Source organism: Eucyclogobius newberryi, unplaced genomic scaffold (assembly GCF_026437365.1).
Source record: "Eucyclogobius newberryi isolate DKJ021-1_F unplaced genomic scaffold, fEucNew1.0.hap1 SCAF_12, whole genome shotgun sequence".
Classification (NCBI taxonomy): domain Eukaryota; kingdom Metazoa; phylum Chordata; class Actinopteri; order Gobiiformes; family Gobiidae; genus Eucyclogobius; species Eucyclogobius newberryi.
This window is the reverse complement of record NW_027315746.1, coordinates 29,897,950-29,912,383: the sequence shown is the minus strand read 5'-3', so window position 1 is coordinate 29,912,383 and position 14,434 is coordinate 29,897,950. Positions and strand designations below refer to the sequence as shown.

Here is a 14,434-nt window from a genome sequence, read left to right as displayed (position 1 = left end):
AAGATACATCTATCATTTAAAGGGGCATTATGTAACTTCTCTTGTTTCAAGGAAGATTAAATATCAAAATCAGAATCAGAAACATTCAACAATGAATAATAATAGTAGCAAAATATATCAAATAGAGCATGCATAACATTTACAAATAAAATAGACTTGGTCTGAATATATACACAATTTACAGATGGTAAATTAATAATAGTGGGGAATAGCGCAAAAATAGTGCATTAGCGCTGTAGTGAATGGTTATTGATATGAATAATTGTTAAGGTGGCAGATGTTATAAAGTGCATGAGTCCATCGGCAGAGGGAAATAAACTGTTCTTGTTGCAAATTATGGCATTAAACATACAAGTAGCACTGTGAAATATACTAAAATATAGTGGCTATTGAGTAAGACCAAGGAATGCTTTCTTCATCAAGAGAAATTAACCATGAATTTGAAAAATATTCTAAACTTTACAGATCTAAAATCGGTTTGGATCAAGCAAAATGTGAACATTTCTTGCAAGGGCGAAACCTGCCTGTATCGTCTGAAGAGGAAGCTGAACATCTTGGGGATCCGATTACTCTTGCTGAATTTTTTAAAAAGCAGTTATGGGGATGAAAAAGGGAAAAGTACTGGGGTGGGATGGTATTCCCATACATAAATAAATGGTCTGTGCAACCATGACGGCAGCGCTGGGGCTCACAGTGCCATATTCTCCAGCGGTGTTGCTTTTGAATGATACCACCAAACTTAAGCTAAAGACACCACATACGCTCCTCGTATCGGGATTGACTACAGCCAAAAAAATGCTTGCTTTACGAAGCCATCTCACGCTAACAGAACGGCAATGGATTACAACATTTAGGGACATCGTTAACTTTGAGCTCTCTGTTGCGAGAATGCAAAGAGCAAAAATGGGAACAATCCCATCTTGGCAATTGGCGGGGGAAAAAATCAAATCATGGGTATGAGAGGTACAATAAGGGCATGTATGCTTCATGCAATGTATGGCATCTATTTGTATATGTATCATGGAAGTTCACGATAATCTTTGTTCTAAATTCAAATTCAGATTCAATATTGGGTAGAGACACCTGGGATTGGGGAGGGGGGTTTAGCCACAGTGGACAGTGGACGGACCAAATTAATGTGGACCTTCAAGTATTTGATTACCATAAATATTCTTTACTATAAAAAAAATATTAGATTTGTTTGTGAATATGGGTGTAAGGGTGCATGTATGTGTATATAAGTATATAGATAATTTGTTTAATATATAAATAAATATAAATAGGGGAGGGACAGAGGAGAGGCAGAGTCGGTCAAACACGTCTGTCACGTGTAACATTTCCCCAAATGTCTCGCTTGGCACGGCTCAAAGTGTGGGGCGCACCCATAAACGGGCGCACCCCACACTTTAGAAGCTCTGGATTTGACTATAAAGTTGAAACTACAACCGGTGAGTGGATTTGTGCTGTTAACAAGCCTCTCTAAAATAACATGCAACGCCTTAGCCACATTTTTTCAGTTAGTCACACGCACTTTTTAGTTGTCAAGTATTGGAAACTTTGTTGACATATTCTCCATGTGAATAGGTTATCTTCAAGTCATTCATTTATGAGGGCCTTTTGTTTAAAATATAAATTCAGACTAGACAACTTGGATTTCTATGGATGATTAATGAATTTGGTTAGATTGATGTCAGCACAAAGGCAACATTATTGTCAGTAAAAATGACGCCCTCCTCGTGAGATCTTGACAATTTTATAAGGTAAACACAACATATTGATCAAATGTAATGCATTTATGTTTTTTTGCAACCTCCATTACAAACGTTGACTGTTCCACTGAGTTCACTTGTTTGTCCACTGCAGGCTCTGATCCCAGCACAGTGGAGTCTCGTCAGGTTGAGCGCATTAACCTAAGCCTAAACACAGGTGAGTGAAAGTGGAAAAATTGAAGCTGACACCTCCAGGTATGGTCCAGGACAGCTGAGATGGGACAAGCTGCTCAAGGCTTAAGAAGGCCATAATAAACATTTGATCAGAGCCACAGGTGGGGAGGAAACCGTGCAAATGCTTTAGAGTGGAGTCAAGGATGAAAACCTTGGAACCACAACTACAATTTTATTTGTCTTTAGATTACAGATGATTAATTTCTTTATGTTCAGAAGTATTTACTCCTAAGGGAAGCCTGAAACATGAGCTGCTAAACTATTACAAGAATCCCATGCATTTCAGAACATGTTTGGAGAGGTCTGAACTACAATGTTAGCAGCAGCTTTTATACAGATTATATAGGACTCAATAGAGGCATTTGGTGGTTTACAACACTACAACATAATATTATTTAAATGGTTTACAGTCTTTGTAATTTGCCAATTGTGACTGTTCAAATCGTGCTTTTGATTCAGTTGCGATTAATCACCATAGCCATACTTTATTTGTAATTTTGTATATGTATTGTGGACACTGGACAGTGGACACATTTTTTCATTTTTATTATTTGCATTATAGATTATCACAGAAAACATAAAAACTATCTCCGCACACATTTAACAAAAACCGTAACAAAGAAACAGCTGTTAAAGCAAAATGAGGCTGTTTTTATGGTTATTTTCTTGTTTCATATATTTAATGTGTCCAGTGTGTATCTAAAATGTACAAAGTAGTAAACACTAAGAAAGCTATGTCCAGACTTTTGACAGGGAGTGTATGTGGCGTGTTCATTTTGTACTTTATTTATATTGGTCTGTGTTATTTGATTAACCACATATTACTATAGTTAGTGAATACTTCTGTTTTCTGTCCGTTTATATATTTTTGTTTTGTTGTTTGTCTTGTCTTGCTGTGACACTGAAGGCCTTGGACTCATTTGAATAACAGTTCATATAATCATCAAATAATAAATACTAAACAACTGCTGTGTGCCAACTCATGAGGTAAAAAGTAACATTACATTGACTCAGCCATCTTAATTATATAGTATTATAGAAACCTGAACATTTACAAAGACAAAGTGTATTATTTTCACACTCATTGGAATGATCTGACTCATGTACTGTTCCATAAAATGCCACAGAGACCAAAAAATAGTTTAAAGCGATTTTATTGGCACATCTTCGCCAAAATGGTTGTAATCTCTTTATATGAAAAAACATCTTACATCGTCACAACATACAAACAGACCATATAAATTATAAGTAGACAGCACCAGAAATATATACATTGATTTTAAATAAGTAAAAGTAACATTTTCTACAATGATAAAACTCACGTGAACATTCATATTACATTCATATATACAGTAAAACAACGCCTGGCATCGTTACACAAGTCAATATGACTCAAAAACATGTTTCAAATCTCCACAGGAACTTAGAGTCAGCAAAGATGGTTCAGTTTTAAGTTACAGATAGGAAAAAAGGCTGCATTTTTTCAGTCATTTACATCTCTAAAGTATTACCATTTGGTCACATTCAGGCTTTGAAAGATTCACTTAATGCTACATACAATATAGTTAGAGCAGCTCTTGTGTATTTGGAGCTTATTGTGCGGATAGGAATTTTTCGTGCGGATGGGACTTGACTTGTTGGAAAAGTTTCTCGCCTCGAAGCGCAGTGAGTTTGTACCATCTTGTTCTGACTTGGCTTCACACTTGGCTCCTTCAGACTCGAGTTTCAGTGCTTTCAAATTCCAAAAAGCACCAGCACTAAACAGTCAGTCATTTTGTCCAGTCTTTTCACGACCGGCTCTCTTGTATCTCAGCGGGCGCGATCATGATGACGCTCGATTTGAGAGGGTAGTAGCGGCCACGCCAGGTTTTCCAGAAGATGCCCTGCTTCCTCTGGTGCCGCTGTTTGGGCGGAGGGCTCTGGAAGTATCGCCCGTTCAGGTTGGACTGACCGCAACCGCTGAACCACCATCCGCCTGGGAATTGATAATAAAGAATAAAAGTTAGATTAAATGTGGCAAAGGGTTGCTAATAGTTAACCCTAACATTCGTAGCTAGCAACATTTGTTCGCAGTTTAGAAGGTATTCTAGATTGTCCCTCTCTCAATTATGTTATGTAGCAATATTGTTTTGGTGTATTGTCAATTTTTCCAAGATTTTTTTTAGGGTTGACAGTCCTCTCCATTAAACACAGAAATTAGCAAAATAGGCTACTACGGTATTAGTAAATGATTAGCTAGCTTATGGAATATTGTTTTAAAGTTTCTAAGAAGGAGCCCAACTATGAACCTAAATTTGTGCTTCCATAAATGTTTTAATGACATGTTATTGTAAATGTTATACTAGACATAAGCTAAAAAACGGCTAGCACAACTCACCAGAGAGGTTGCTTGCACAGTTGGTATCACTCTTGTGGTCATTATCCTGGTCGGAGGTGGAGAAAGGTAGGCCGTCTGCAGCGTCGGGGCCTAAGGAGCTCTCCAGGGGGCTGAAGGGCCCCTCTTTCTTGACGTACAGGGAGTACTTGGTGTTAGGACCACCCAGACCGAAGGGGAGACGAATGCTAGCTTGGTCACCGTTCCAGTCAGACATGCCAATGTTCAGCACGTAGCCGCTGTCTTTGGCAATGGAGTGCATTTTCTCCAAACCCAGCCAGAATTCACCTGAGGAGACAATGTAGAAGCAAGGTTTAGATCAAAAGTGATCATTGACAATTGGTCAGATAAACAATTGAAAACTAGCTTATTCTCTTTACCCTTTCCTCTCCTAATCTTTCGGTCTATAGTTTTTAAATCAGGGTTGCTGTTTCCCTGTGATATTTTACATTTTTCTCCCCCTCCCTTTGCAACCAACCACAACTACTTAAGACTGGAGTGGCCAATATGTGCATTTTGAGACTTGCGTCCAAATTATGCTCATAAAGTCTGTAATTTATCTTAGCTGTTTGTGACCTTGTTTGGATTTGCAGCACGTGGATAATCTATGTGCCTCGCTAGCACTCAGAGTCCCGTCAGCGAGAGGAGTACAACCAAGCCACAAAGCGTATTTACCTTTGAGGTTGCCAAATCCGCGCTCATACGCCTCCCAGGACTGATGGAAGTCGACAGAACCGTCCTGCCGTCTCTGGATCACCGTCCAACCACCAACTGCACAAGAAGAGAGAAATCTTTTAGTCAAAATGATTACGTTTTAACTATTTAAGACATTCTAAAGTTAAATTCAGATGTAGGCATGATAATAATTGTTAATATGCAACTGTTGTCAAATGTTGTGATTAAGGGTGCCTTCACAAACTAAACTAGGACTAACCCCATAACTAAACATGGCCAGGGTTAAACCAGGACTAAATGTAGTCTACTGAACTGCCGTTAAATGCTTTTTGATTCTTTTGTCTGTTCGTCAAATGGGCAATAAAATATTTTTTAAATAAATAAACCCAAAGGACTCTTGAGTTGACATTGGTCTTGTGCTTTTTCAGGTACTTGTATACTTATTTCACAAGTTTATTTAACATAGTAATATACAATAAAATGGCCTAGTCAGTCTATTGCTCTGGTTGTTGTACTCACCAGCAGTCATTTCGCAGTAGACTTGGAAGGGCTCTGAGTTGAGTGGCTGAATAGTGTAGACTCCGCTGGTGGTTTCTCCTCTCAGGAACAGCTCGTGGCAATCTAAAGCAATGTCTGTAACAAAAGAAAAAGACAAACTGGTCAATGATTGCTCGATGCGGTTTCTGTTGACTTTTAACCTAATTCAAGGGTCAAATATAGAATTCCTTTCCAATTCATTCTAGTCTAAAATGTATGGTGTAGTTTAAGTGGGCCAATCCAATCCAAATCAGGTGAAAGGTCATCTCAGACCTTGACAGCTGTGTGTTTGCAAACTTTAACACTATCTATGGTTCTGAAGTGAAGTCTGCAGATAGGAGCGCACGCCTTGATAACGCCCCAGTCTTAACAACGTTTGGAACTTTTTGTCCCGCATTACGGCACACGACCTTTGTCCCAGTTCCCAAGCTACCTCTCTTTCTCTTTCTCTCTCTATGTTTCTCTCTCGAGTCTTTACGGCGATTGAATTACAAATGACTAGCACCCCCAGCCCACCCCCGTGCTTTTGGCTTGTCACTCGTCTCTCACATGCGCAGCTAGACCCCGGTGATGAGGGAGGGCATGGAGGCTGCGTGGAGGCTGCATGGACAGTGCATGGCTGCTGCATGAACGCTGTGTGGCTGGGAGTTGTGGGGGTGTGGAGTGTTCCCTCGCAGTCAGGGCAAAACAAGTTGACATTTGAGAAGTGCCAATTGGAGTTGTTTTTGTGTGAAGGAATGGGAATGACGTCCCAGTGCAATTATTTTTTCTTTTCACGATACAGGAGCTAATCAGCAGCAATTTTGACCAAGACACACAAATCATCATACAATTTTATACTTGTAATAGGTTTAGTGTAGTGTTGTCATGACACCAGAATTGGTTACAATACTATGGGATAGGCTTGATACACATTTTGATGAAACAATAATCTAACCCTAGACTAAAACTGTTCAGGAGAGGTCACATTTTGTCCAGTTTATGTGATTTTGAATCATGAGTATCTAGTTTTTATACTAGTTTTATTATTGATTTGTATCTGATTTTCGATCTTGACAACCCTAGTGTAGTGTCCCAATTGAAGTGCTAAATAGATGTGTAGAGATTTTATAATTATTTTATTAACACATGTTAGTTTACATCTACATTAATCTGATCCAGTCCAGAAAATCAGATAATAATCAGACGTTGCCAATGCAGTAATATCCAGTTGTTGCTACAGTGGCTTTGTATTGCGTCTAGGGCTCTCCTGAACTTTGGCACACTTCTCTTATACTATGACTCTATAGTACGTGAGAAGCAACATGAATGGGTGGAGAGAGTAGGGAGGGGGGTCTGTCTGAATTGCCCAGTGGACACCAAACTGGGCCAAAGGTTGCTGATTCACTCACGTTTGTTTTACAGCAAAGTGGGAGGCGCTGTGGAAGTCTGTATAAAGGTTGTGGATAAATATAGCTTTTGTTTTCCCTCAAATTTGACCAGTTTTCACGTTTTTTTCATTACATTTAGTTCAAAGCCAACCCCTTCACCTCACCTCTCCTTCGAATTGTAATCCCCGGAGATTTCTGACCCTTGTGAGACCAATGAACTTTCCCCTAGTTAAGAATTGGCCAGAAAAATTGGTGTGTTTTTTTTCTCTTCTGAAAGCCAGCTGATGTCACAATAACGAAGTGTTGCCGTGATTTCAAACACAGAGTGAACTCAAGACATGTTCACCTTTCCCCTACTTCTGCTCTGAGCCTATTTGAACTCAATACATCTGATTTTCCCCATTTGATTAGCAAGAACACTTGCAAGGACATCTGAGTCCAGGTCACAAATATTTTTTGAGCTGGGAAGAGCGATTGCTTCACTCTTAGGTGAAATATTTAATGGAATAGAATTGTAAGTATTGCACTAGACCAGTGGTATCCAAACTATGGTTCCAAGTCTTTTAAAATGTATGTTGGCTCTGTCTGTCTAAATACATCCATCTGAAGGATTTACTGTACAGTACAGAACATATTTTGATTTGTGATCCTCCTATTTTGAAAGAGCTCTCACATACAGTCATTTATTAGGCAATTTATTCAACTTCCTTAGGCCCCCTATTTTATGGTGCCCTATCTTTTGCCCCCACAGTCCACCCCATTTCTTCTCCCCTGCTTTAACTAACTTTATTCCACCAGGACGTCCCGCTGGGCTTCTAATAGAGTCCTTGATTGTAATTGCTGCTGATTTAAGCTCCTTTATGCTCAACAGATGGCTGTTACCTTTGGCGTAAGGTTTTTAGATTTAAGAACACATTAGTGAGACGGCAGACAGGATTTGGCCCTTACCGGCTGCCGGAGAGTCGCGCTGTTCCACAAGCACGCTTTGCCCGTGGTGGGCGGGGTTAAGCGGGGCGTCCACTCTCTTTCTGTTTTGCTGGATCTAAAACAGGTGACGATTTCACAGTTACAACCAAATACATATAAAAAAGAAAACGCGTTTAGGGACTGTGTGTTTATCCTTTTTCTTACCTGGTTTTGCAAAGTCCTGATGCGCATGTTCTGCTTGTCAAGCTTCTCCTGCTGAAGTCTTATCCGCTCCATCAAATCGTCAATGCGCTTATTTTGGGCCTCAAGCATCATCTGCAAGCAAAAAAAGGCAAATGATTAATGTTTCTGGAGTTTTTCCCCCCACCTTTCCAGTCCCTGTGCGCTCTTGACTCTTTTTTTCTCCATCCACCACAAAACGAAACCACTCCCGGGCTCGACTGAGAGAAAGACGTACTTCCATAACTATAAACGGTATTATGACTAAACCACAGCGAAGTGCACAGTCAGTGTCTGGTACACGCTCGTGTCGTGTTTGGAGAGCTGTTGCGCGCAGCTTGACGCGTTTCACAGGCGGCCGCACGTACGACACGTTCACTCTCAGCCTGGAGCTTATTCAAACCCCCCAAAGGGCCCCTAACGTCACTGACCCCTGTGCATTTCGTTCGGTCTGTGCTAAATGGGCCTGAATACTGTGTAATATGCCTTATAGTGGTGGAAATTGTTGTATATTGTTAGAGCTGCAACAATATATAGTAATAATTGAGACTAATTGACAATCATTTACAATTTTATTATTCAAATATTTATGGGGATTTTGCAGACTCTAAAACACATGCTGAAAGGCATTTTCCTCTCTAGCAATTTGTGTTTTTCCATAAATTACCTAAAACACTTTATTTCAAATGATTCTTAAGACTTCTTTGTCTGGTTAAAATGCACATAACAAATCTCAGTCTACAATAGAATAGATATATATTCGTTTGACTTGATGACTTCATAATAACTGACTATTTAACCGCTACAATAATAAAGAGTTGCAGCCCTACTGATTGGAAACAGTAGATTTTCAATATAGATTTGTAATACCTAATACCTTTGTGTAGTATAGCCTAATTTATTCTATTACAGCAATATGTCTCTAAAAAACAAATTGTGCAATGAGTTAGTTAAAATAGTTGCCTGATCAAACATTTACTCACACGATGCACATTGTCCTGTAATAAAATAGTATTGACAATGCAGCTTATTTACTTAACTTTTTAATTCCTGTTGTAGTCTCTGTTTAGAACTAATTTTGATGTTGTGATTGTGTGAATGCACCAATATCCTTTTTTTGTGTGTATAAAATAGTGCATTTCTTCATTTCACTAGGCCAATCAGTCCCAATCTAAGCTAGTTTCCATATTGCAATAGCATTGTAATACATAGCTGAAGGTACAGTAGCATCAGTGGTAATACAAAAGCATCATTCGCTCTTTTGATTTTAAGGAGTGCACTCTGTATAAGCACATTCAATATAATATATCAACATTATTACAAGTTCATAGACAGTATATTTAAGCTTCTATTGACTACTGTAAATCCACTCTTTTGCAGACTTTTTGCTCACCTGGATGTTGCGTGCGTCCGTCCCATTGCGCTCGCCCTGCGCCAGCCCGTCCACCTTCTCCTCCAGGCGTTCGACCCTCTCCGCCAGCGCCCTCCTGTCCTTTTGCATCTCCTCGGCCCTGTCCCGCAATTCCACGGTGACGTTCAGCAGACTCCCCTCTCTGTCCTCCAGCCCCCTGGCCCTGGCTTTGAGCGCCTCTCCCTCCTGATGCAACTTCTGGCTCTCCTTGCCAAATTCGGTCACAGTGCGGTTGAAGGTCTTGATTTTGGTGGAGATGTCTCGGATCTGGACTTTGGTTTTGTCCACGTGCTCCTTCAGACCCTGTCCCAGCTGCAGGAGGCCGTGGGCGAGCACGTTGACGTCGTCCCAGGCTGCATACTGGACTCGCTTCTCCTTTCCCCCTCCAGATGTGGAAGAAGCCCCTTTTCTCTCAAAGGGGAAGCCCGAGGTGAGTAGTGGAGCGATGCAAATGGTCAAGAGTGCAAGGCTGATCTTCATGTCTACTGGTTGGTGTTGGAGTTAGGCTTGGAAGTCTTGGTTCTAGGGTTTGAATGAAAGCTCTAGCTCCTGAGTCCTATGTGCAGTCCTTTGGAGGGTTATATACAACTGGAGCTGGGGGAAGGAGGCGTCTGATTGGTCGGGCAGGGGGAGTGGGAGGGTTTAGGGAGCAGGTCTCGAGTTACTCTGTGTTAAGTATTCATGGCACACGGGAGGAGGCACCAGGCTGTACGTGATATAACAAAAAGGGCTCTGGCTTTCGGCCCAGCACAGTGAGGTAGAATCAGTGGTATGTAAAGCTTAAAAACTACAAGCTATCTTTACAAATAAACTGGTTATCAATGTAATTTTAATGGTAAAAATACAATGATTAACTTTATTGTGGCTGGACAATTTTATGGGTTAGTTGTATGGTCAAATGTCTGGTCCCATTTTTAGTCCAGATACAGACTTGGTCTCATCCTGGTTTTAGATGGAAAGCTTATTAACGACAATGCCAATGTGCACCAATCGGGCCCTTCATCCACCACTCATGCACTTCAAACTTTGGGTTGGCATAATTTCACTAGTAATCTGTTCATATTCCATTAAAATAGAAAGTTAAAACCATATTTTGGAATGTTTTTCATGGTGACGTGTTAAATTGTATGCTATACTGTGGATTATTATAGCTAAAGAAATTTGAATACATGTAATAAGTGTGTGTGTGTTTGTGTGTGTGTTTGTGTGTTTGTGTGTGCGTGTGTGTGTGTGTTTGTGTCTTTGTGTGTGTGTGTGTGTGTGTGTGTGTGGTGTGTGTGTGTGTGTGTGTGTGTGTGTGTGGTGTGTGTGTGTGTGTGTGTGTGTGTGTGTGGTGTGTGTGTGTGTGTGTGTGTACAGTCTACAGTTGCACTCCAAACATAGCACAGTCTGGGATCCACCAATCTAAAAATAAACAATAAACAACACTGACAATCTCTGTCTCAAAACACCTCTCAGACTTAAATGAAAGTGTGACACTTTTGACCCGAAATGTGTCTTCTGATTGTACTTTCTCATGACTTTGTCATGACCAATGCTTAGCACAGTCTGAAATGTAGTCTCATATTACTAATGTTTGCGGCTGCCTCGGTAACGGACTGACCCACATATAAAGTGCCTCAAAGCTTACCTTTGCTGAACCGATTCTGTTCATACCATATGGGGTGGGAGATACTGACGGATAGTAATCTTTTTAATTTTTTACCCCAGATGACAATATTCAGATGATATTTCAGTCCAACAGAAATGTGCTAGAAACATGCAGAAAAATGTTGAGCTTCCAGTATGGCACAAAACATGAATGGACTGTAAAAATGTAACAAAAGTGGAGAAATATATATTTTATTTATTATTTATTTTATTAATATCTTAGTTTTTAATGATTACACCGCAATTTTTAATTTAAAGTTAATTGTAAATAGGTATTACACTCCATCTTTAAATGTTGCATATCTCCAAAAGACAGCTGCGATATTATTCCATTTATTCATTTTTATAATAGCACTAACAAAACTGCTGAACCCTAATACAAAATAAGTGATGTAGTATCAATTGCAAGCTTGCATGTACTCTAATTGACATATTATTTTCATGCTGAATTGTCTAGATAAAACAATCTGTTCATGTTAGAGGACGTGGTGTTTTGTTTCTCTGCTTTCTCTGAGGTGAAGATAACTGAATTGCACATCACCAGCAACGTGCTCTTATTTCATATGACACTGATGACATCACCTTTTCACTGAACCATAATGGGGAAGTAAGACTGGGAAGAAGCAAAAATGACTAATACAGTGTCAGTTTTTATATGGTTGGGTAATTAGAATTATGTCTAATACAAGAAACCTTCTTTTCTCCATGGAAATGTTCCAAACAACAACATAAAACTAAACAATCTTCTCCAAATCAAGTACTTTAAGCAAGAAATATGCCTGTAATATTGATTCATTGAAAGATAGATAAGTTCACTTCATCATGCTGTGGATTATTCCAGGAAAAGCAATAACATATTCATGAGCCAAGCAGATGAAAACATACATAAGGGTAGAAAGTTGATATTTTCATAAAGTTGAAAATATCAAAGAAAAACTTCAAAATATCCAGCAATGCATTGGTTAAAACAATATAAAATGTTAACCAAAAACCTAATCTCTGATGGATTTGTATTACAACTAATGATTATTTTGCCAGTCGTTTCGATTATCATTGTTAGGAACGCGATAACATGAGATTTTTATTAAATTTGACCCAGATGAAGCTAAAGTGACACCGTACCGGATTAAAAACACTGATCGTACACATTTCCTGCGTCTTTGTGAAGTCATTTTTGCTTTGTCTCCGAGTCCTGAATCCTCCTCTCTCACCACATGACATCCTTCGGAGTCCGTGTACACTCCAGAAAACAATTCTTAAATTACTACATTAGTTGACAATCTAAATAATCAATTAGGTACCATTAGAAATGAGAGGTGGACATTATGCAGATACATAAAATATAAAAAAATTGAATGTCTAGTGTATCCTATATTGTAAAAAAAAAATCCATTTCACATTTGTCTGATAATTCAACATCAGCTAATAGATTTATAGACATGTTAAACACATTCCTGTTGGATTAATAAAAAATCATCTAATATTGTTATCGGGATACTCAAAAAAAAAACAGTAATTTCAATCTGATTCGTTTTAACCATGTTTAAGCACAGACAATGTATTCCACTCATTTTGCCATCTACAGTGCTTGAATGGAGAGGCTTGTTCACGTCACATAAGGAACCTGCGTTTGGCCTGAGGTGCTGCTGGGAGACTGTGAGAATTAGGGGAAAGTTCAGCGCTGCTCTCCTCCTCCTCCTCCTCCTGTTCTCGCCATGGCCCTTTAAACCATCTCCAGCAGGCCGTTAACCCCGTCATCCCCAGGCGACTGCAGCCCAACTGGGTGAAAGGTGAAGCGGCAGAGTGCTGACGAATCTCCGGCGGGGAACGGCACTGGAAACGTCTGGTATGCAACACGTGCCTATTATTTCACCACGGTAGGGAGAGTTCCACTGAGATGGCTGAGCTCCAGAAGCCAAAGCAGATAAACTGATTGAGTTAGATGTAAGAATTTGAAGTTTATGATATCAAAGCAGAGATACTACACTTTTAATTGCCTTAATAAAGCATGAATAAAGACTAGACTAGTTTATTAAGAATGTTTAAGGCTTAGTAACTTCTAAGAACTCTAGTAACTCTTAAAAACATGTTGTTCATCATGAATTAGGTCTTTGTTCATGCTTTATTAAGGCTAATTAAGGTGTAGTTATTAAAGAAGCAGATATTCCTGTAAATATGACTGAAAAGGAGCACAATAACATAAAGCACATCATTTGATTGCAGTTTTAGTGGTGGTTGTAAACATAAGCAACATCCAGTGTAAGATTTACCACTTGAAAAGCAATGATGTTTGATACAACTAATTCTTTGTTCGATCCAAGATACCAAGTAATACTACAGAAATATTGCAACATTGATCTGATACATTCATGTGCATTTCATGTATCACATTTCCTGTGATACATTCATGTATACATTCATGTATCACATTTCATGTGATACATTCATGTGCACATGATACATTCATGTGCAATTACTGTCGTGATTCATGTGCCATTACTGTGCAATTACTGTGCAATTCATGTGCAATTACTGTCGTGACACATATTCATGTGCAATTACTGTCGTGATCACATGCAATGGTATTTATTTCTTTATTTTATCTTTGTTATTTTTCCCCTCCATCCCTTGTTGGGAAATGGGAGGTTTTGTCTATAGGAGTTTTTGTTTATAAGAGTTCTTCTATTTAGAGTGTTTTTCAAATTTCCTATAAGTGATCTGTTCTTTTCCTCTGTATCTACCTGCGTTGCAGGAGGATGTGTGGACAATAAAGGATTATCTTATCTTATACAGATGCCAATTAATTTTGAACCAAAATGTTTTGAAACTCCTTGATTAAGAACTACTTTATTTTGGCTATCATGATTTTCTTTCTACTTCGGCTTGAACTATAATGAAAGTAAATATATGTGCCGAAAACCTAAAATATAGACAATATAACATGTATTGAGTATCACTGTTTTTGCACGAGTATAGATACTTTTCAATACCTCTGTCGGTATCGATATATTGATATGTGGTATTTATCCGCCCAGCACTATTGAAAAGCCAATACAGAGCAAAAGCAGCAATAGATTGATTTTAATAGTTTAACCACCACCAAGTCTCACCTGTCTGTGAAAGTACTTGTGTACTTAACTAGTGTGTGGTGTATGAATGTGTGTGTGGTGTATGAATGTTTGTGTGGTGTTTGAATGTGTGTGTGGTGTATGAATGTGTGTGTGGTGTTTGAATGTGTGTGTGGTGTTTGAATGTGTGTGTGGTGTATGAATGTGTGTGTGGTGTATGAATGTGTGTGTGGTGTATGAATGTGTGTGTGGTGTATGAA

The 14,434-nt window shown here is 39.1% G+C and overlaps 1 protein-coding gene across 1 annotated transcript in view; it reads right to left on the bottom strand.

The window, feature by feature from the left end:
- Positions 1–3,081: 3,081 nt before the first annotated feature.
- Positions 3,082–14,434, bottom strand: part of angptl4 (angiopoietin-like 4) — a 128,741-nt gene continuing 117,388 nt past the window's right edge. Inside the window, exons 2-8 of the mRNA XM_072441886.1 lie at positions 9,439–9,971; positions 8,031–8,141; positions 7,848–7,941; positions 5,512–5,625; positions 4,993–5,088; positions 4,321–4,605; positions 3,082–3,918 (exon numbers count right to left, since the gene is read on the bottom strand). Of these exons, the coding sequence (XP_072297987.1) occupies positions 3,731–3,918; positions 4,321–4,605; positions 4,993–5,088; positions 5,512–5,625; positions 7,848–7,941; positions 8,031–8,141; positions 9,439–9,936 (1,386 nt within the window). The 5' untranslated portion in view covers positions 9,937–9,971 and the 3' untranslated portion in view covers positions 3,082–3,730. The remainder of the gene's footprint in view (positions 3,919–4,320; positions 4,606–4,992; positions 5,089–5,511; positions 5,626–7,847; positions 7,942–8,030; positions 8,142–9,438; positions 9,972–14,434) is intronic.